At 39.7% G+C, this 24,436-nt stretch overlaps 1 protein-coding gene across 3 annotated transcripts in view; it reads right to left on the bottom strand.

The window, feature by feature from the left end:
• The window catches only part of KLHL7 (kelch-like family member 7), an 81,562-nt gene that overhangs the window by 6,485 nt on the left and 50,641 nt on the right, over window positions 1-24,436 (bottom strand). For all 3 annotated transcript variants that reach the window (XM_006880293.1, XM_006880291.1, XM_006880292.1), the window contains 3 exons: window positions 22,533-22,675; window positions 9,380-9,620; window positions 5,611-5,812 (listed from right to left, as the gene is read on the bottom strand). In XM_006880293.1, the coding sequence (XP_006880355.1) occupies window positions 5,611-5,812; window positions 9,380-9,620; window positions 22,533-22,675 (586 nt within the window). The remainder of the gene's footprint in view (window positions 1-5,610; window positions 5,813-9,379; window positions 9,621-22,532; window positions 22,676-24,436) is intronic.

Below are 24,436 nucleotides of genomic sequence, written 5' to 3'. Positions count from 1 at the left end.
AAGACCAAGATAGATGTCAGATGAGATTCTGAGTATTGCATTAGAGTGCCGAGAAGCCAAAGCTAAAGGAAGAAATCAAGAAATCAAAGAGCTGAACAGAAAATTTCAAAAGGCAGCTCAGGATGATAAAGCAAGATACTATAATGAAATGTGCAGAGAGTTGTAGTCAGAAAGTCAAAAGGGCTGAACTCAGCGTTTCTTAAGCTGAAGGAATTGAAAAAACAAATTAAAGCTTCTTTAGCTTCTTTTCTTTCTCTGGTCCTTTCCTTAAGTACTTGGCCTTACATCCAGTGGGAAGACATAACAAACAGTATGCTTGCAGCTGGACCTCCAATGTGGTCCTCTATACTCCAGCACAGCTTAGCCGGGGGCCATGGAGAGGGAGACCATTACACCCATGGTCCCTCCTGTCCAGGCAAGCACCAGAAGTGGACTGCTGGCCCCTTTTCCTGCTTGTTGAGTGGCTGCTTTAGCCAGCCTTTTTGCTTGGTTATTGGGGCTGCTATCTCTGATTGCTTGGGCCCGCATCTGTATTTAGCTTGGTCCCAAAGGCCCATTTAGACAACATCCTCTTTATTCCTTAAGACCTTAAAGGCTGGGTTCAGTGTCAGGCCCAGACCAAGGTCAAAGGGAGAAGAAAGGATTCAAGGAATATCAACATGTTAACAAAGGGTAGGAACAGTTCCAACTTCCATGGAGTGCCCCTCCCTTCCCTTCAAAGAAGACCACCCATGTGGCTAAACCACAGTGGAAAGTTCCTCCCTAAACCTGTCCTAATCTACTTTAAGATGTGGTATTCCCTGGTCTGTAGGTCTGCCTGTCTCTCTCTGCAGACCAAGGAAGGACTCCCACCGGGGAGTCACCTTAATGCTTTTCTAGCTTCCTTTCTTTCTCTGGTCCCTTCTTTGAGTCCTTGGCCTTACGTCCAATGCGAAGACCTAACATTAAGGAGATCTCCTTCTGGACTTTGAAGGCCATTTTCAAGTTTTTGGAATTTCCCCAAATACTGAGAGCAGACTGCAAAATGAAATGTGTATGAAAGCCTAATTGGCTTTCAGGGATGGTCAAAGAGATGTAAAACTTATGAGAGATAACAAGAGTGGGCTTTTCTTTCTAATTTTAGGCCATTTTCTTTCAGTTATTCCTAGTGTGGCTTTATGTGTGGCCTTTCAAAGGCTGATTAGCATTTGATTAGCTAATCAAATAAGCATTTGGGACCTTTGCTGATAATCTCAATTAGGCTGTTTACAGAGAACTGCCTTAGTGTCTCCAGAGTGGGCAGGATTCTGGTGTGAAATTCATCTGCATTAAGACTGCACCTGGATCCACACCTGGTCTTTTTCTCAGGCGATAGGGTACAGACTGCCAGGGTGAAAGGTGATATAAATGTCATGCCAGGTTTATTTGTAAGAATGAGTGAAATACTCAAATTCTGTAATACAGGTGGTGGGATTAGATGAAAAAAATTCTAGCTTCTGATGAATAACCCAGAGGGCAGTAAGAGAGAACAGAACATTCACTTGTACAATTCCCTCTGCTCCTGCAATCTCTAAGAGGAAGTGCAAGAGCTGGCAGAGGTTGACAAGGGGTGGGGAAGCAGGAGCTGTTTCTAGATGTTGCTCCCTGTGGTTTTTGTCAGGTGAGTACAACTCAGCAACTGTATGAACAACAGATCTAAATGCTGTCTTATCCTGTGCCATTATCACACTTCCTGACAACATTAGAAACCTGCTGTGGCAGTCACTGTGTCAACCCATTTGGTTGAGGGTCTTCCTCACCTTTGTTTACCTTCCTCTATCTCTCTGAGCATCATGTTCCTCTCCAAGGATTAACTCCTCCTAGCATCATCCAAAAGTACATGAGGCAAAGCCTCATCATCCTGGCATCCAAGGAACACACTAGCTGCACCCTCCCCAGGACATATTTGGTTTGTTCTTTTGGCAGTCCATGGATGTTCAGCACTTTTCTCCAACACCGATTTTCAATGCTCAAAACCACCAATTCTTCTGTCACCCTTGTTCATTGTCCAGCTCTCAGATGCATAGCAAGTGATCGAAAAGATCATAAGATGACTGAGACGCACCTTAGTCTTCAAACTGACATCATTACTCCTAAATAATTTAGAGAGGACTCTAACTGCAGACTTTCCTAGTGCAATACATCTCTTGATTTCCTGACTGCTGGTACCAAGGGTGTTAATGGTGGTTCCATGTAAGATGGAGCTGTTGACAATTTCAATCTTTTCTACTTCTTTCATAAAGCTGCTTATGGGACCAGTGGGAAGAATCTTTGTTTTCATGACATTGAGATGCAATCCATAGTGCTTCAAGTCCTCCTCACTTTCAGTAAGCAAACTGTATCATTTGCATAACAAAGATTATTGATGAGTCTCCCTCAGATCCCAATGCTACATTCTTCTGCATGGAGTCCAGATCTTGAATAATTTTGCTCAGGATACAGACTGAATAGGTATGGAGAGAGAATACAACCCTGACAAATTCCCTTAATTTTAAACCCTTGCTCTGTTCACACAACAGCCTCCTGGTCTAAGTATGTATGAGCACAATTAAGTGCAGTGAGATTCCCATTCTTCTCAATGTTAGCAATAACTTGAGGAAGGGGCTGGTAAAGGGGTGGTTGGGTTTGGGGCAGAAAAGGAGCACATTTGCAATTTCCATGAAGGGGGAGGATCATGGTCAATGGAGTCTATAGACTGGATGGAGAAGCAGAGGAATGGAGAAACAGGATTTGTAAAGGGGAAAAGGAAGTACATAGGAAGTGCAAAGAAGTGGACTTCTGCCCACTTATGAGACCACCAACAGAAATGATCTACATCAGTAAGTATGCTACAGTCTAGGGTATGCTCAGGATGGTCACTGCGAGTTATTATCCAAATGTACTGTGGCCAAGCTGTATTTGTGAAGAAAATGAGTTTACAGGGTTTAATAATGTAACTTTTTATGATTTTTTAGAAGCCATCTCAATAGAGGAGATGAACTAACAGACTGATGGCTACCCATGATTTGACCCAACTCTAGAGCCAATTATTTGGAAAATGGAGAAGAAGTTTGAAAGGCATCCCCTTTGGCTTCTCAAATCTTTGGCAGAAGGAAGTCTCCAGTTAAATGTCCACAAAGAGAGACTGGGCTAGGACTCCTGGAGAAAAAGACCTGTAACCAGTGCTGGATTTTGGAATTCTTTTAAGTGGGAACATCTGCTGTCAGGGACCTTTCCAGAGTACTGAAGAGCAACAATGTCAGCCTAGAGATTAAGGTGCACCTAACCCAAGCCATGTTTGTTGTTGTTGTGTACCATCAAATCAGATTCAACTGGCACAGGAGGTGATTGCTGGCCCCTCCTCCAGTGGAACATCTGGTGGATTTGAACCACATGCCTTGGGGATTGCAGCACAGCCAAGGCATAGTTTTTACATTTACTATGCATCCGAAAGCTGGACAATGACTAAGGATGAGAGAAGAACAGTTGCCTTTGAGTTGTTGTGCTGGAGAAGAGTATTAAACATATCATAGACTGCTAAGAGAACAAATAGGTCTGTCCTGGAGTGAGTGAAACTGAACTGCTCCTTGGAGGCAAGGATACTGAAGTTTCGTCTGACATACTTTGGGCATATTGCCAGGAGAGACCAATCCTTAGAGAAGGATATTATGCTTGTAAGGGTGGGGGGACAGCACAAAAGAGGAAGATCCTGGATGAGATGGATTGACTCAGTGACTGGGCAATGGGGGTCAGTGTGTCAGAGACAGTGAAACTGGCTCAGGATAGGGCAGGATTTAGATCTACTGTACACAGGGATGCTGCGTCGCAAGTGACTGGATGGTATATAACAACATGAGTGGGAGTCCATGATAAAATAGAGGGCTCCAGAGAACAGGCCAGAATCATACTTTTTTGGGTTGCCTCAAGAGAACGAGAAAAAAAAGAGAGGATCCTCTCTCCACCGTCAGAGGATTCATCCTCAGTGAGCTTCTGCCTACTGTGCCTCAGGGTGCAAGGGGAGGATAAAGAAGGAGAGAGCAAGGGAGTTAACTTATAGATGAGCCAGGTGGTGGTGCTGAGGCTCAAGTCCCAGAGTTTGATTACTTCTGAACTGCAGTGAGGAGAGGTCTGTTGCAGAGGTCTGTTCCCCATGCAGGCCACGAGGTGAAAGGTCCAACTCACTACAGTCCAGAAGCAACACTAGCTGGATGTTTATTTAATGTCTATACTTTGGTGAAAGTGAGCTGAGGCTCAACTGGTGTCAGCCATAAGAGTCTTTTTCCTACATTCCTTACATTAATAACAAGTTGAATAAAAAACAGAAGAGTTGTAACTGCATTCTGGTTGGGAAAGGAGTTATTAATTAGACTCCTTATAGCCTGCTAGAAGTAGGTAAGAAATACAAATAGCTTATAGTATCTGGTCAGAATTAATTTCTCATCTCTCAATTCTGAAAAGGGGAGCTCTAGCTGCCAACTGGGTAAAAAGCTACACTGTCAACCCAAAGGCACATGGTTTGAATTCACCAGCTGCTCCATGGGAGAACAATGGGAAATCAATCTCTCATGTGAGATTTACTGCCTCTGAAAACCCAATGGGGGGTCAGTTATGAATTAGTTCCAACTCAATGGTACATAATCCCAACAACAATTTTAAAAAAGTAACAGCAAGAATTAAAGACGTCTATGTTTTTAGTCTAGTAATATTTTGTAAACATAAAACTTAAGCATAAAGTTTAGTGCATCTTTTTGACATACATTTAAGTAACCCGTTCTGGTAAAAGAACAGGCTCATTCATTTATATGAGCAAATGATTTCTTCTCAAAGCTCTTTGGATAGTTCTGGGCATCAAAATAAGTCTGACAACAAAAGGAGGCTGAGCGGGTTAGGTTAGTATCACTGCACTCTGCATTATTACACACTATGAATAGGACATCTCCTTTGTCTGTACTGAATAGGGTCCACTATTAACCATAAGGTCAGAAAACCTGGCTCTTCATTCATTTCTTTAACACTTCATCTTTTTAAAAATCATATACACGGGCAGCTTTGGTGGCCTAGTGGCAAGAAGCTGCACTACAATGCCAGAGGTGCACAATTCGAATCCACCAGATCCTCTGCCGGAGAAGGAGGGACAATCTCCTCCTGTACGAGTCAGATACTATTTGATGGTGTACACACACACACACACAATCATATACACGTGCTTCAATAAGTATGTGAACACACACACACAAAATACCCTAAGGACATGATTTAGCAATGACACCAACTAATAGGTAAAATTCCTTAAGAATCTTAAGGGCAAATTTGCTTAAGGTTCTTGGTCCTCTTCCCTCTCTATTTCTTGACCTCTCCAAGAAAAATACTGTTTGGTTCATCAGTCAGACTTGTCTCACTCATGGCTCTTACTCTGGACAGGACCAAAAGGAGAAGGCCAGGAGAGTTCTTCAGGTGTAGGGGCTCTAGAATACTCCAAATGCTGTATTTCCCATTCTTAGGGCAAGAATGAACTTCTTTTGGTAGGTTCCTCCTTCCTTTTGACATTCCTTTTAATCATCAATTATAGCTAACCAGATCATCGTGAAGTAAAAGTTCTAAATTAATACATACGTTTCGGTGGCAGGATCATAAACTTCGCAGGAGTTCAGCACTCTCCCAGAAACATTGTTCCCTAAACTTCCACCACAAACATAGATCAAGCCATTGGCTTCCACCATCCCATGGCTGCAGCGTTGAGTCAGCATGCTAGGCTTTGTGTGCCAACTCTCAGTTCTTGTATCATAGCACTCAAACAAATACAGCGCAGAGTTTCCTGTGAAAGAAAAGGGTCCAAAATACTAAAAATAAAACCAAAAGAAAAGGGTCCCTTTTGCTTACTGTCTCTGTCTCTGAGTATGTGTGTGTAGCTATAGTGGGGGAAGATTCAGGGTTGTACAGTCAGTTTTACACTCCATCAACAGAGACAAAAAAGGGTAGGAAAAATATTTATTTTTCTATTGTGTACCATGGAGTCAGATCCAACTAGATTGCCTCTCCTCCAGTGGAACATCTGGTGGATTAGAACTGTGTGCCTTTGGGACTGCAGCATAGTTCCTTGCTACTAGGCCACAAGAACTCCCTAAATCCTTCTTCTAAATGTAAATATTCTTACATTTCACTTTGTTGTTGTTGTTAGGTGCCATCAAGTTGAGTATGACGCATAGTAACCCTATGAACAAAAGATCCAAACCCATTCTATCCTGTGCCATCACCACAGTTTCTGACACACAGGATCCCATTGTAGCAGTCACTGTGTCAATCCACCTAATGGAGGGTCTTCCTCTTCTTCACTGACCCTTCACTCTTCCCAGCATCATCTCTCTCCAAGAAATAGTCCCCTCTTTTTTTGTATGTGTGTGTGTGTGTACCATCAAATTGGATCTGACTGGTACAGGAGATTGTCCCTCCTTTTCCAGCAGAGCATCTGGTGGATTCAAACCAAGCACCTTTGAGATTGCAGTACAGTTTCTTGCCACTGGGCCACCAGAGCTCCTGTAATAGTACCCTCTTAGCAACATGTCCAAAATATATGAGGTGAAGTCTCATCATTCTTGCCTCCAAAGAGCTCTCTAGCTCTCCAAGACATATCTCTTCTCTTGGCCATCCATGGGATGTTCAGTGCTCTTCTCCAACACCACAGCTCAAAGGCAACAATTCTTTTCCTGTCATCCTTATTCACTGTTCAGCTCTCAGATGCATAGCAAGAGATCTGAAAGATTATGGCCTGAATCAGACATATCTTAGTCTTAAAGCTGACATCATTACTTGTCAATAATTTGGAGAGGTCCCTAACTGCATATTTCTCCAGTGCAATGTGTGTTCTAATTTCCTGGTACCAAAGGTGTTAATTGTGGATCCAAGGAAGATGAAACTGTTGGCAAAGCTGTTTACAAAGTGAAAATACAAATATTTTTATATTTTTATGTTTTTGTTGTAATGTGCCACTATGACTGATAGGAACTCTATGAATCAAAGACCCAAACTCTGTCCTCTCCTGTGCCATCCTTTCATATACAGACTCCATGTAATACTCAAAGAAAGGTCTATTGTAGAGATTTAATTATTGATAACTGATCATTAGAAAAAGACATTTGTTTGATTTATAAAGAAAACCAAAATACGAAACATTATAAAATGAAGAAAAAGAATATATATTTCACCTATTGCTGCAGTTTAAAATTGATCAAACATGCAGTCATGGTGCAATGACAGTTCTTAGTAAATGAAATGTGAAAGTTGAAGAAAAAGAACTAGTACTGGAAAATATGGCCTTGGTAACAAAACAAGCACATGACAGAATTTTGCAAGATCAAGGACTTATTCATGGTACGTTATTAGGAAAGATGCAGAAAAGCACATAAAAAGTTACTAGTTGTCTAATCTGTACCTGGGATATTTATTTATTAAAAATCACCACTGCATAACTAACAAATTATCCAACTGAAGTAAAGGTTGTACATCCCATACTTAGTTCTGACCAGTACATATATACCACTGCCAATCATTAGGTAAAAAAGTTAAAGAAGAGAGCAAATGAGAAGAACAATTCTCTTTTTCTGATACAAAGAAAGGACAGATAACACCAGCATGAATGTCCTAAGAAGTGCTTAAAGGTTCTATGCCAAACTCTGAAATCTTTAAAGCAAATATACACCTTGTCAGAAAAGGAAAATATATTTTACCCTAAAAAAAGCACCAGAAAAGTTGGAAGATTGCATCCTAACTTGTGACACTAACAAAAACAAGGCACTCCTACTGACTTGGCTCTCACAGGTTCACAAAACACCCCATGTAGTACAATGAATTAATATGGTCCTTCCACCTACAATCTTCCATTTTGTGATGAAAGACTTATTGTATCAAGGAAATAGGATTAGGGAAGGATACAAGCCATACCTGACCAACTCTATGTAAACTCTTGGAAGCTCAATGCTCGCTTTCTTGGTACATGGCCACTAACCCAACCCCAGCTGAGGTCTAAGTGACAATCTGTGAGATCCAGGCACACTGCTCACCGGTTTCTGCAACACTGGCCTACATCATCCACAGTCATGTGACCCATATCCCTGATGGGCTTTGAGTTTCTAGGAGACCTTCCAGCGAACCCAAAAAAACATGGATGGGAGTGGGAGAACTGAACGGAGGAGGAATAATTAATGTCTGAGATGATGGACTGGGTTGATAGTTCGACGACTGTTGATCTCTATTGTATTAAAAAAACCTTTTTCTAATGATTGTAAAAGAAATTACTCATGCAATCACTTTAAAACGAAACTGGGTGTGTGTGGAAATTGTGTAATGATCAAAGACTTTCTTTTCAAAGAGAAAAGCGAATTGGGGGGTTGCGTACAGAGGAAAATGTGCAACAATGAATGAATGGAAATCCAAGTTCTATACAAGTTTTTGTTAAAATCTCAATTAAAAGGAAAAAACCCCACAAAAAACAAACAAACAAACAACAAAAAAACAGCCCAACAAAAAAAACCCCTAAAATGTGGATGGTGTTAGTTATGTTTCAACATCATAAAAAAATGGACAGTTAACGTATTTTTGAAAGTGGAAAGCCTTACAAATTATTAATCTAAAAAAGAACCAACTAAACTGAAGAAGAAATAGATTCTAATACACACCTATGTTTATCACGGCTTTGTTCACAATAGCAAGGAGTTGGAAACAACTAAGTGCCCATCAACAAACGAATGGATAGAGAAGCTATGGTATATTCACACAATGGAATACTACGCTGCATTGAAAAACAAGGGACTCATACAATATTATTCAAAATGGGTGACCCTTGAGGACATTATGCTACGTGAAATATCTCAGTCACAAAAGGACAAATACTTCATAGTGCCACTGTTGTAAAATGCGACTGACATCGGGGTTGGCAGAAGACTGAGAAAGATGGGATAAATAATTTATATTGCTTTGAAACAGATGAGAGAGAAAACTGTTTAAAAGGAGTATGTGATTAGGTATTATTGTCATGATAGAAGTCCAGAATGAAGGCTGCATAGTGGAGTGGACCTGGGGGGAGGGATTGTTAAAACAATGAAAGAATTTTTCTTTTACTTTTCAAAGAGAAGAGTGTACGAGGTGTGGAGGGGAGGGCAGGGAGAAAAGTGCATCAGTGAATGAATGGAAATCCAAAGTCTCTGTAAATTTTCATTAAAATTAATTAAAAAAAAAGAAATAAATTCTAAAAATGTTAACAGATGTGCATTTAAATTGTGAAGAAAAGCATCCTCATCAATGATACCAACTGTCTACTTCCCTAGGAGAGTAATGAGACTTAACTTTAAAAGACTTTCCCCAAACACACACAATATTAAGTCCTTACCTACTTCGGAACCTCCAGATGTATATATTTTGCCTTCTGCAGCACAGGCAGCAAGGCTGTCTCGAGGTGTCGGAGGGCCCAGCTTAGAATACCAGCTATCCTTTACCACATTATAGCAGTCCATGCGTTTTATAGGGAAAAGCTGAGAGCCACCCAAGATGTAAACAACATTGTCCCAGAACACGCACGCTGCATCTCTTCGTTTTTCAAAGGGGCAGCGGATGTCTGTCCAGCTGTAATCCTGTAACAGGAGAGGACAGCAAGTTTTCAGTAAGGGAAAAACAGAATCAAAAAACAAAAACTAAAGAGAAGGTCAAGTAAACAAAAGAAAAGTATGTTCGAAGGCTATTGACTGCATGGGAGGAGACTGCTCATCTTTCTCTCTAGGTGTTGCTATTCGATTCAAACTGCTAGAGAAGCGTGACCTTGACTTAGCAGGGCAGCTCCCTATGGACTATGCAACCAGATCTTCCCAATGAAAAATGCCAACAACCACGGACTGACTAAAAAAAAAAACCAGTATGATTTTAAAGTTTCACTCAAATAATTATTTTTAAAAAATCAGAAAAATGAAGGGAGTTCTGGTGGCCTACTGGAAAGAAGTTGTGCTGCAATCCCAAAGGTGAGCGGTTCGAATCGACCTGATGCTCCCCTGTGCCAGTGAGATCCTACTCGATAGTATACAATAACAACAGCCAAACTCAAGACTAAAACTCATTAAAACTTACTACAAAGCTACAGTTATCAAAATTATGGCCCTGATAAGAAAAAAGCACAACAGACCAATGAATAGGTCTTCTTCCATTCTAAATAAAAGTCACCATGAGATTATTTATATTGTGAGCTTTCTGCAGAATGTTGGGTATATGACCGCCAATCTGTCTTCTATTCCTTCAAACAATTCATTTCACCAAGCAAAGCAGTATGTGTAATCATTAACACTTGAGTTTCCTTTGGGAAAAACCTGACATATCTATTACACATATGGATTCATCATACGGAATGTTATAGAACATCCAAAGTATTACAGAACATTAAGGAATGATCTTTTAGAAAATGCCATTCCTTTTATTTAACCATAAATGAGCCGCTAAATGTGGAATATCTCAACTCTTACTAGTGATGAGTGGTCTGCTTGTTGGATGACAAGGAAAAAAATCCATAGCTTTAATCCCTCAGGACATTAATTCTCAAATTAGGACCTATGTGTCCTGGGTTAATTACTCTGTGATGTACTGACACTGCAGGAACATAAAACTGTAGCACAAATTTAACATCTTTCTGAGGCTTCTGTTTTCTACAGTGGACATTAGTAATGGAGAAAAAGTTACACTTACTCTTTTTATAAAAATAGATTAAAAAAATTTTATATTAGTCTGCATATAAAATTCATATACACTGTTTCATAAATGTACACTGTGCTTCATATGATCATTCATATACATTATGTTTTATAAATCACTATTGATCTATGCCTACTATTACCTCATCTTCTCAGGTCCCCACTGGATCTTTCCTAATTCCTTTACACCCCCCATTTCCCATCAATCTCCACCATCCTAGTATTTCCCCCTTCACTTGTTCTCTTAAGGCTCTTATCTGATTTTTGTGTTTTCGAGCAGCTGATGGTTTCCAAATGCTAGGCTTTGGGCTGGCAGCAAAATTCCTTTCCCATGGAGCTCCTGGCTCATTAGGCCACCAGAGCTATAGGATATCTAGGACAAAGCAAATGCTTTATCTCCTTGCAATTATTAGAAAACGTCAAGATTTTTCAACTTTCCTAACGCTGGAGTTACTATCAGTAGGTATTATACATGACACAGCTGAACTTGACAAATGCTAATTGCAACATTCTGTCTAATCTTACAGACAGAGAAATCAAATGTTCTTTGCACGAATTTCTACCTTGAATTAAAGACTTCATTTTAGATAAAATGCAATGTTTCACATTCAGACTCATTCAAATGGACTTGCGTTGAAACACTTCTGGCAATGACTGTGTATGCGCATGCAAGGTAAAGAGTGAAAGGTGACTGGATGTTCCCCTTTGATAACTGGTTACACAGCCTACCTAGGAAGAAACATTAACAAAGAGACAAGAGAAAAACGGGCGGGGAAGGGATGCCAGGCCTAACAGCTCAGTGAGAGTGTTAGGATCTTATCCTTGGGACAAAAACTCTTCTAACTTGAGGGTAATGTGAGGAAGGGTCTCTTAGGGCTCCCTGCACTCCTAGGACACAGCGCGAGGTGGAAGAATAGCACTAGAGCTTAGAAATCTTAAGTACGTAAATTGGCAGGGAGCTCTGGGGGCCTAGCGTTAAGAAGCTGAGCTGCAGTCCCGAAGGCGCTCGAGGCCACCAGCTGCTCCACCGGAGGGTGGGCAATCTCCTCCTGGGCAATTTAACCGCCTCTGAAAACCCACCAGCGGGTCAATGGGTCAACTCTAGGTCGGTTCCGACCCGATGGTACACAACAGCAACATAATTGGCAGGAGTCTGAGGAAGTGTTTAAAAAATAGAATTTAACTCCGTTACTTTTCCCCCCTGCTGTGTACCGTCAAATTGGATCTGACTGGCACAGGAGGAGATTGCCCCTCCTCCTTCGCCAGATGCTCTGCTGGATTTGAACCACGAGGCTTCGGGATTGCAGCGCAGCTTCTTGCCACTAGGCCACCGGAGATCCCTTTTGGTTACGTTTTATTAAGTACTTATCCTAAACACAATTCTGTGCTGAGGTGACGAGACACGAAAGAGAACACTGGAATGCTCGGAAAAGTCATGGACTGATGGATTTCTGGTTCTGCCACAGCGTCTAATCTTCTCCCACAGGCATATGCAAACACATTCAAGCACAAAGTTCGATGTGCTTTGGGTTTTATCAGCTTTTCTTGCTTCTGCTGGGATATTTTACATTAGCCTTTTTTTTTTTTTTTTAACACTAGCCATTCTATAGGCTTTTCAAACTAATTTTTTCCTTTTTGTAATCCGTTCTCAGCAAGGTCAGACATATACTGCTGGGAAATTAATCTTTCAAATCCAGAAAGGACAAATATTTCTTAATCAGTTATTACAAATCATTGCTTTTGAGATGAAACAGATTCATAGCTGACCCTTTATCCGTTTTCCAAGGCTGTAAATTCACAGAAGACTGTTCTTTCTCTGTCAGAGTTATTGGTGATTTCAACCTCTAGAGAAATCCTTAGAGTTAGACCAAAAACTCACACAAGGACTATACCACCAGAGCTTCTGAATTAGTCATTATAAGAAAATATTGTAACTTAAATCCTTCAATTAACAGCATCTTAAGTGGGGAAGGGGTGGGACTAGAGGGTGTTAGCGTGGGCTGGGTGGAAATCATGCGGCCGCACACTTTGGTGGGTAGTGGGAGGAGGGGTAAAGGAAATGGGAAAAGATCCGACAAAGATCTGGAAAGAGTGTAATGTTGGGCATGGTTCAATGTTGACTGATTTTATGAAACATAAATGAATGAGAATGTTCGTATGAAACACAATGTAAATGAAGGATAATGTGAAGTAAAATGTATATTAACTTTGAAAAAAAATAAAGACAGGGTCTGAGCTAGAAAATAAATCTCCATATTTGGGGCTTATGCAACAAAACTGTGCTGTTGCAGGCTGTTATATGAGTGCGGCTTAATTAACAATAAATAACATAAAAGGGCATTTCTTAGCAGCCAATGATTAGAAACAACCCAAGTGCCCATCAACAAATGAATGGATAGAGCTCTGGTATATTCACACAATGGAATACTATGCAGCACTAAAAAACAAAGAACTCATGAATATTATACAAAATGGATGAACCTGGAAGGTATTATGCTGAGTGAAGCATCTCAGTCACAAAAGGACAAATATTGCATAGGACCACTGTTGTAAAACGGGACTGACATCAGGGTTGAAGGAAGACAGAAAAGAGGGGAGGAATGATGTATACTGCACTGACACAAATGAGGGAAAGAACTGTTTAAAAGGGATATACGATTGGGTATTATTGTTATGACAGGAGTCTAGAACGAAGGCTGAATAGTGGAGTGGACTTGGGGGGGGTAGGGGTTGCAAAACAATGAAAGAGTTTTTCTTTCTTTTCAAGGAGAAGAGTGAATTGGGGAGGAGGGGGTGGGTAGGGAGAAAAGCGCAACAATGAATGACTGGAAACCCTATGTCTCTATAAACTTTCATTAAAATGAATAATAATAATAAAAAAAACCAAAACTGCTGCTTGATAGTGTCACAAAATGCTCTCTTTGTGACCTCTCTCTCAAACACCAACCATACTACCAAAATCCAAAATTGACATCAAATGATTTAGAAATTCAAGGGTGAAATTAAGTTTAAGCTGAATATAGACTATGACATGGGTATTATATTCGATAATAGCATTTGTCTTTTAATGAAAAATAAACTAATGAATTATCCAATGAGACTACTCCCAGGAGAGCACTCTCCCCGGGCTGTCCAGGTGGTGTAGGAGAGCACAGGGCTCTGCCCCATGATGCACAGGCCTTTCCCAGGATGCTGGAGATAACACTGGGCCCTGAGCCTGTGTCTAAACGTTCCTGCAGCCTCTCAGAGTTGTGTGGACAATGAATGAGGAGACAAACAATGCCAGAGACAGCATTCTGAAACACTCCACTTGAATTTGGATTCTACTCTACTGATGAGTAGGAGCTTTGGTGGCATACTGGATAGCTGGGCTGAGCAAGCCAAAGGTGGCTGGTCCAAATCCACCCACTGGAGAGTCAGCTATGAGCTGGTTTTGACTTGACCCCCACATAACCACAATAGATACCAATGATGAGTCAGACTTGTTTTCAACTTTCATTTTGCAGAATTCAAATAGATTGGATTAAGAGGAGGAGCCTCACTTGCCTTCTGGAAAGATGTTAAAAGAGGTTGGTGCATGTCTAAGTATGAAATTTCTGGGTTCTGGTGCTAGCACATGAACCATGGCTGGCATCAACAGGGCAGCACTGCCCGCCTCCCTGTGTGATGAACATGGCCAGTGTCCCTGGTGCCCTGTTTGCTACAACATCCATGAGCAGCCTCCCTGTCTGCAGCAACATCTGCGAGTAGTCTTCATGAGGCCCTGGACATCTTCCTCACCAACCAATCTTCAGAAGCACTCAGCCATCTTCAGAAGCACTCAGCCACCTCAAGCCCAGAACCAAGGAGGGCAGATACCACTCGCTGAAGCATGCCACCACTCTGGTGATGCAAGCCATGATTATCTTTGACCCACAGGACATCCTATCCTGCTTGCTGGCAACATGATGAAGGCGCACAGTCACTGTGTCAGAGGCACCGAGAGAAGCCCTCTGTAACAGTCCTTCAGCAGCCTGGTGCACTGCACCATGAAGGACAAGTTCACGGAAGAAGAAATTCATTATGAGGTTTGCAACGCAAAATTCTTGCTATAGAGAGCCACCCTGAGCTTCCCACAGGTTGAGAACATAGTGAGCTTCAACGGTGGCATCAAAGTCCAAAACTAAGCTGGGCAGGTTGGTCCAGTCCTCACAGCACTACAAGCGGAAGAACCAAAGGCATTTTGAAGGAAGGGTGAAGCTCGGCGTGGGAGCCTCCAACTACACAGAAGCAAAGCTGGTATTCTCCCATGTGGCCAAGAGCCTTAGCACAGGACAGGGCAAGTCAGGCCCTCTGCATACTCTGTCCAACATACGGTTACTTTTTGTTTTCTACTATGATGTTTAAGAGAATGTATGAACAGAGTGTACATATTCCTTAGAAATACACTCATGAGAACATAGTTGGTAAGTCTTTGTTTTAACACATCTTTCTATGATGCCAAAGACCAAATTTCCAATTTTTCAAACTTCAGAGGTCAGCTTTTGGCAGGGACTGGAAAGACCTTTGCTAGCTGGGTGCTAGCTGGCAGGAGGGACTGCACCTTGGGCTTTGACTTGTGGGTGTAGGAGAGAGGCAGAGATCACACACTGACATGTATTACTTACTTCTGTTACCTTATTTCTCCCGTTTTATTTTTACTTCCTTTGTAACTTTTCACATGAAAAATTAAATATAGCTTTTTTTTTTTAATTTCCATTCATTCCCTGTTGCATTCAAACGCAGCTTTTTAATGACAAAGGGAGGGGGGGACACCAAACAAAACAAAGAGTGAAACTTCTAATTGATACACTTAAATGTCTTGATTTTAAAAACTGACACTTAGAAGAAATTTAACTTTCAAAGCCTTGTCTGCTATTGCAGTCTCAGCTGACCATAGACCATCTTGGAATTGGTTAGAAGTACAAATATTCAGGCAATCTCTGTGTTTAGAAATAAACACAGAGATTATTTTGTTTTTGTTGCTTCAAAGTAAATAAATAAATGAAATATTAGGAAAGTAACTTTGCCAGTTATCTACACAGAAGTCTTCAAATGAGCTTTGGGATGTAATTTTTAATCTCAACGTAGCAAATAAATATTTTAAACAATGTTCTCAAATCTCAGAAAGCAGTAATACATTTAATAGAATGTTGTGAACAACAGAACATTGGACTGTAATGTCAAGTGCGAATGGTCAAGGGGTTCAGGAGGGTTGAAGTGTTTCTCATCTGGGTGTGTAGAAAACAAATTTGCTCTATGAAGCTTCACTCAAATAACAAAATTTAAAAAAAAATTAGGAAGTGGTAAAATGAAAAGCCTTTTAAGTTACAAATATGGGGAAAACTAGAAAAACTAAGAGAGATGGGAGGAACTGATTCTACAAATCCTAAAGAGATGTAAACTTTTATTTTCAATAAGATCAGAAAATGGAAGTTTAGAAAGGCTAACTAACATGTTTAAGACAGTCATATACCTAGACTTAAAATCATTCTTCTCCTCCTAAAGAGTTGCTTTTCTTAAAACAATGGGGGGAGAGATCCCGAAAATATAAGCTGCATAAAATACAAGGATTTCTAATCTATTATTCGGAAACCCTATGAACCTGGAGAGAGGATGAAAGACACCCAAGCGTTGAGGACTCTCCTTCATAGGGTCGCTATGAGTCGCCTGCAACTCGACGGCACTTACCAACAACAACAACAACAACAACAACAACAAATCTTTTATTGTTTTCAATTTCTAACTTTTTTTTTTTAAGCACAAAGTTAGATTCCATTCAGTCAAAGAATAGTTTTGGGAGTTTGTATTGCAAGATAAAAATATTTTAAATTAAAAATACTTAGCAAGTAAAAAAAGGTGTATTCATGTTCAGGATTCAAAAGAACTTATTTTTTTTTCTATCCAAAATTAGTTAAGTCTCCCTCAAGAAAATGTCCATGACTATCCAAGCCAGAGGGGTTTCTTCTTCTGTGTCAGCAAGATGATCACCCACTGTTGTCAGGTGGTAGTAAGTCGACTATGACTCTTAGTGACCTCATGAATAACAGATGTGACCCTTGCCCTAACTACACCATCTTCATGATCGCTGTCATCCTCTGTCCACGTGGTGGTCACTGTGCCAATCCATCCAGCTGAGGGTCCTTCCTTCTCTGATACTCCACCTTTATCATCCACCGGGACATTTAACTGGTTAAGTTTTGTCAAGGAGCCTCTGTACTACGTGATTCATTCTCACATACACAATCTCAAGCACTAATTCACGTCTTCACATTCCCTGCCTATGTCCAACTTAAGTGTTAGATTCACAAATTGAAAATTAATGATGACAAATTACTGGTAATATGTACCAAAATGCTATGTTTAAAATATACTTTCCTAATCATGTAACCATATAATATGCTTTGTTTTTAACAGTTCAGGATATATGGATCACCACTTTTAAAAGAAAATAATCTACACTAAGCCTATACCAAACATGGCTTAATGTTTTTAATTGTAGGTAAAAGTTTACAAAGCAAATTAATTCTTTATTCACATATACTTTGTTTTAAAATATTAAAACTTAATACTGCTGGGATGACAGATCTTACTTTCTTAAAGAAATACCTTCTTAAGAACAAATCACATTATCAACAATTACAAAAAACAGTTAATAGTAATTATGAGGTAGTTTGGTAAAGAGTCAATTTATCTATTTCTTGTTAGTTACCCTCAGGTGATTAAACTCTGCAGGACAACTGATTGCCAGGATGGCTAACTTAAAAACCTCAACCCATTGTGTCTAGTTTTTCCTGATTCATAGTACCCTTCAGTGGGGGCTGATGCTGTAAATCTTTATGGAAGGAGAAGACACATCTTTCTCCCATGGAATGACACCAACCTTTTGGTTAGCATCTCAGACTGTTACCCACCATGCCACCCAGGCTCCGTGCCAGGATGGCTTGGTGTGGTCAGGTGCTGTGAGTCAATTTTGACTCATTTCGACCCCATACATAACAGAAAGAAAACCTGTCCAATCCTCACAACCTCTGCTGTAAATAGGACTTTCTCTTATGTGCTTTCTACTTTACATAGGACACCCTCTTCTAGGGACTGGTGCTTTCCTGGCAATATGCCCACAGTATCTGAGATGAAATGTCACCACCTATGCTTTTCTCCCCTCCCCTTTTTAAATTTAATACTAGTTTACAAAATTAAAATACATTGCTTTTCAGATCAGATTCTTCCAATTTCCCTTACCCCTCCCAGCCATCAAACTGTACAACCACATGATTAATACCCCCCACCTCCGCCATACATCCTCATCCCTCTGCTTCTACCCTCCCCACAACCTGAGTTCCTAAGGAACACTCCTGCTACATTACTTACAAGACAGATTTGTTCAGAGTGCGGGTTGTTGTTACATGCCAACAAATCGCTTGCAACTCATTGTGACCCTATGTACAACAGCTCTGAACCCTGATCTATCCTGAGTCAACCTCATTATCTCTGACACACCTACACCCATTACCCCAGTCACTGAGTCAATTCATCTCATACAGGGCCTTCCTCTCCTGCACTATTCCTCTACTCTTCCAAGCATGATGTCCGTAAGAACTGGTCCCTCCTCCCAACATGTCCTAATTAGGTCAGAAAGAGCTTCAGACTCTCCAGCACCACAGCACAAAGGCATCAATTCTTAGATCATCCCTACTCATTATCCAGCTTTCTGATGCACAGCAACTAATTGTGAAAAGCATGGCCTGTATCAGGTGCACCTTAGTCTCCAGAATGACACTGTTGCTCTTCAGTGCTCTAGATTATCATTACTATCACATACAAGCAAGATCCTGATGAAAATTATCCAAAAATGACCGGAACAGGACATCAACAGAGGTCTACCAGTTGTGAAGTCTGGGTTTAGAAAAGGCCATAGTTCTAGGGATATAATAGCTGATGGTAGATGAATCTTGGCTGAGAGCAGAGAATACCAGAAGAATGTCTACCTGTGTTTCATTGACTATGCAAAGGCATTTGACTGTGTGGATCATAACAAACTGTGGCTGACTCTGAGAAGAATGGGAATCCCAGAACACTTGATCGTTCTAATGTGAAACCTATACTTGGACCAGGAGGCAGTCGTCAGAACAGAGCAAGGGAACAGTGCATGGTTCAAAATCAGGAAATGTGTACACAAGGAATGCATCCTGTCTCCCTATTCTGAGTGGTCAGAATCCCTTAAATCAGCACCAGAGACAACGTTCCTATTTGCTTATTTTTGCCTTCCTCTTACCCTCAGTCCAATACCTGCTGCTTTGTTTCCATTCCTCTAGTCTTTTTAGGGGGTTGCTCTCAATCTGCTGATACTTTATGGCTGGCTGTGGCCAACAGAGAATGAGTTTGATGCCATCTTTCCTAGAATCATTCATAATTTCACTGGGAGTTTCTCACAGATATGATGATTTAACAAAGGGAACACATACCTCTGAAGAGGAAACTCCAAGTACTACATGTAGTTGGAGGGGATGGGGTTATGAAGTCGATGTTAGGAAATCAGTGTGTGAAGGAGATGGATGCGAAGAAATCAAATGAAGGGCTCAATGTTCTTATTTTGGAAGGTATTCTAAGCCGGCAGAACATTCGGCTAAGAATTTACCTTAGAATGTGTTCCAATGTCTTCTTGTACATGAGCTTACTGCACACAAGCTACAGAGAATATGGAATTTCCCCTCTGGGTACCTATCACACTGACAACTAAAGAAGTTTACAGGATACCAATGATGATCCATGCTTGCATTTCAGCAGTGTTAGCCCCTGGACACACAACTAGAGACCTAGTCCACCTGGGAGGATTCTGTACTGCCACTATTGAATACTCTGCCTGTGGGAGCTCCTGATCATTTCTGTAGTGCTCGCTGCCCGTCCATTGCTACTGCAGTGCACTGTTTTATAAAACTCTTTCACTGGTAGCAAGTAACACTGATACACTATTAAAGTCACCTTGATTTTTGTAATGTAACACCACTTTCCTATTAAGTTTTGTACTTCTTTTAGCAACATGATCTTCTAAAATACACTGACCCATGTGATGTAGAATTTTGAATTTTTATCCTGATCACAGAGTGGGAATATCTGCTTCTTGATTATTAGCATTTCTAGACCTACTTATTCCAAACTTCAAACTTACTGCCATAGGGTTGGTTCCAACTCATAGCTGACGCATCACTGGGTTTCTCAGGCTGTAAATCACATTGAAGGAAAGTATCCATCTTTCCCCAGTGGAGTCAATGGTGATTTCCAACTACCAGAGAAGCTCGGCCTTTACGGTAGCAGTGTGTGGCCAATGAAGAATGATTTTGATGTCAGCCTTCCCAGGATTAGCTAAAACTTCACTGGGAGTTCCTATTCTATCAGAGCTCCCCAGGCCTATTTAAAAGGACAGGAAAAAAAGCATAGTGATACTTTTAATAAACATTTCCAACAAGAAAATGTGTCCCAAGCTGCACGTAACTTGAGTTTTCTAGGACAGGGTCCATGCATATTTAGTCTGGAGTCCCTGGGTGGTGCTGACAGTCAGCGTGCGCTGTGTGGCTATGACCTGAATGATCAGAGGTCCCTTAGAATGAAGGCTTGGTAATCAACCTATTTTAAAAAATCAGCTGCTGAAAAGCTTATGAAATAGGGCTGACAGAAGCAGAAATTGGCACATATGGGATCACTCTAAGTAGGAATTAACTTGGTAACAACTTTTTTCCCCCAAATATTTAGATTCAGTCCTCCAAAACAAGCTAAGAAAATTGTCTGTGAAATGTTGTAGAAAACAGTACTCATCCATTCAGCCATCATCACAAACTTGAGATGCTACACTGTGCTAAGCATTATGCTGAGGGATGAGTTTACTTCAGAGTGGTGAGAAAGGCAATGTTCTCATTGGAAGCCATCAATCCTCACAGTTCTGTGAGACAAGGTTTCTTTATAAACACTATTCTCCTCACCCTACTTGTCTTCCTCTTGTCTGTTTGTGGCAGGTAATATGCTGAAACCCTTGTATTGCTAAGTTCTTTTTTTTTTTAAAATTTTATTTTTTTTAATTTTTTTAATATTGCTAAGTTCTAATACCTCAGCTCAGTATTCATATGACAAGTGGAATCCAAACAAAAACTGGTCAATTAAGTCAACTTTTATTTAGGTATTAGTATCAAAAGACATTCACATTCTACAACTTGAGAACACTAGTACTTAGAGAAACAATTGACAGAGATAACTCTTGTAGTAACTGCTAAGCATTTGAAATACTAAAATTGGCATAGAGGTGGTGGGAGGTTAGAGTGAAAGGCAGGTTCAGCAGGCTCTATGAAAGGACCATAAAACACAGTCCCATTTTAATTCAAAATAGCAACTCAGGACTTTTTGTCAATAATCAGAAACAGAGACTATGATTTTCTTTCCTATCATTTTTGAGTCAGCAGTCAATATAAGTATTTAACTTCTGCCACTAGTAATAGTCAAGGAATACTGAATTATAACAACTTATAAAGATAGTAGATTACTTCTGGATAATTCAATTAGTAATACTGTGAAAAATGTTCCTTCTATGAATGAGTCCCATAATTTCAACATTTTTAAAAATGTTGGGTATAATAATAATTCCTATATAGTATTTCTTATTAAGCATTCTACCTAAATGATTCTATAAATAATTTTAACTTCGGGAGAGTCAAGTAACTTATCAACCAGACCACTCAGGAGTAATTTATATAAAAAAAATTTAAATATTGATAAAACTAAATGGCTAAAGTGTTTTGAGACCATGAAACCACTTTTTAGAACAAAAAGAAGGAAAGTAGCTAGCACTTTTAATAGAAATATTTAATAAATATTGTAATGAGATGCAGGTAGTGTTGATTATTAAAAGAGAAAATTCAAAAGGATTTAAATCAGTAGTTAATTCTTCAGTTATTTGACTTGTTCTACTTGAAGTCCAAAAATTTGCAGCTGACTATATGAAAGAGCAGTCAAGTACAGGTAATGTTTAAGAGCAAATCAAGCATCAAAAGGAAAATTCTGAAGTTACATTCTCCAGGCTCCTGTAGAACATGCACCTTTTTCAAACTGTTCAATTATAAAAACAGACAAAAATCAAACAAAGTGTTAGAACTATACTTTAAAAACAAACACAAACTGCAGAGTCATTCACATTGTCTCATTCTAGAAACAATGCTCTTTGCTCCCTAAATCAAATCATGCTTCCCTGTAACTATGTACATGACAATAGTCAATTAATTTAATTTCTACCAAAATGTAATTTAATTGCTTTAAAAGTACCAAAATTTTTACTTGAAAAAGAAAACATATTTACCATTTTTCATAGTGACTTTCTAGGTTCTCCAAATTTTCTGGAATGATGACATTATTTCATATTAAAACAAAGTTATTAAACAAAGAAAATGTATCTTCAGAAGTAGTTTGTAACTGAAAATGGCATATAATTAAAGAAGAGTTGCAACGACAGCAAAAGTTGTTAAACAAAAAAAAAAGACAGGAGAACTAGGTTTTAATTTTCTTTGATAGTAGTTACTATTTAAAAATCTTGAGCAATTATGGAAAGAAAAAATATCTTATCAAGCCTCAATTTCCTATCTGTAAAATGAAAATGATGGCTATGTATTTTATAAAATATGTGAAAAAATAATACGGATTGTAACATCTCTAAAGGTCCAAGCTGTTACTACCAGTGGGAGGTGTATATGTGCCCAGTGCTTTCAAAAAAAAGCAAAATCCAACACAAAAGCAAGAATGAAAATTAGTTACCTTTGGGTTAAAATATCTACAGGACTGTGGTTGTGAGCCTCCAAAGAGAGCGATGCGGTAGTCATGTTTCTTTCTTCTGGGCCTTGTTCCTTCCACCAGTTCTTCTCGATCTTCTGGAGACAGTAAGTGATACCTCATTCCACCTGTAGACACAACATGGCAACTCTTTAAGAACTTGCAGCATTTTAATGCTTTCAACAGAAAATACTCAGCCATAATCTTGTACTTAGCCATCCATACTCCTTGGGGAAAGAGGCAGGAAAAGCACATAAAGGCCTGAGTCCTACTTAATTTATTATTAATTTTTTAAATATAATTTATTATTCTTAACAATTATTTTAAGACTTACTTGGTTTCTTAAGCAATAGCTGCCAAAATATTACTGAAATCTAGCTTTCTTAACTCATCAGTTCTTAAACTCAACTGTAGATTAGAATCACCTAGGAAATCTCAAAATATTTATATTTGGGCCCTACAACACACAGTTCTATTAAGCGGTCATTTCTGGTGGTAGGGCTTAGGCACTGCTATTTTACCCAATGCCACTGAGTCTATTCAGGTTCACAGAACCACTGTAGGGCAGACTAGACTCTCCCATAGGGTTTTAAAATAAGCAGGTCAGGGAGAAAGATGCTGACAGTCAGCTTCTGTAAAACAGACTGCCAGCATGTTTCTCCTTGAGAGCAGTTGGTGAGTTTGAACTGCAGACCTTTTGGTTAGTAGCTGAGCAAAATCAGATGAATGCAAAACTCTGAGAAGCATTACTTTAGATAATTCTAAAATCCTAAAGGCATGCGGTTGGAATCCACCAGCTGCTCCTCAGGAGAGGGATGACAATCTCCTCCTGTGTGGTTTACTGTCTTGGAAAACCCACTGGAGACTCAGCTATGGGCCAGTTCCAACTTGATGATACACAATAAAATGCAATGAGGAATCAGAACTACTGTGATCTAACATGTCCTGTCTCCTCCAGCAATTCCTCAATTTGGTCAAGTGTCACTTAACTAAAAATTGCTTTACGGGGCCATTACAAATCAGTGTGGGAAAGATAAATCGTGAAATGAGAGACTACTATGAAGGAAAAATCCCTGTACTCCACTTCTTATTTTACCCTAAAGTAAATTACAAGGGAGCTCTGGTGACCTAATGGATAAAGTAAATTAAAGATTCATTACATATTTGATTAGACAAAACAAAAACCAAAAGCAAAACAAAAAGCTGAAAAACATACTGAAAGAACAGTAATACAACTTTTGAGACAAGCCTACAGTGGGAAGGCCCCAAAATGACATTTTTATAAGTATATAAAAATGTATTTATGCTGTTATTACCTTCCAAATGAATAAGCAAAGCCAAGATGACAAACTAAGAAAATATTTAGAAATGTTATGAAAGACAAAAAGACCTTACCAATTAAAAAAGATTAAGATCAGCAATCTAATAGAAAATTACATAAAGTATATGAATGCAATTCACAGAAAAAGAAACTTTTTTTTTAAAAAGAAAAGTTAAACTGATGGTAGTTTTATTGTCTGAGCAAGGGAACACTGCATGGTTCAAAATTGGGAAGGGCGTACGCCAGGGATGCATCCTATCTCCATACCTTTTCAACCTATATGCAGAACAGATTATCCGGGAGGCTGGGCTCTATGAGGAGAAATGTGGGGTCAAGATTGATGGACGATTTATGAACAATCTGCGTTATGCAGATGACACAACCCTTCTTGCTGAAACTGAAGAGGACCTGAAGCGCCTGCTGCAGAGTGTCAAGGACTGCAGCCTACAATATGGATTGAGGCTCAATGTCAAGAAGACAAAGATTCTCACCACTGGACCAATTGGCAGCACCAGGATGGATGGTGAAGAGATTGAGATTGTACACAGCTTTAGTTTGCTTGTCTCCA

This window comes from Elephantulus edwardii, unplaced genomic scaffold, assembly GCF_000299155.1.
Source record: "Elephantulus edwardii isolate Elephantulus edwardi_28Jun2011 unplaced genomic scaffold, EleEdw1.0 scaffold00007, whole genome shotgun sequence".
Lineage (NCBI taxonomy): Eukaryota > Metazoa > Chordata > Mammalia > Macroscelidea > Macroscelididae > Elephantulus > Elephantulus edwardii.
This window is presented reverse-complemented; position numbering and strand designations above follow the sequence as displayed.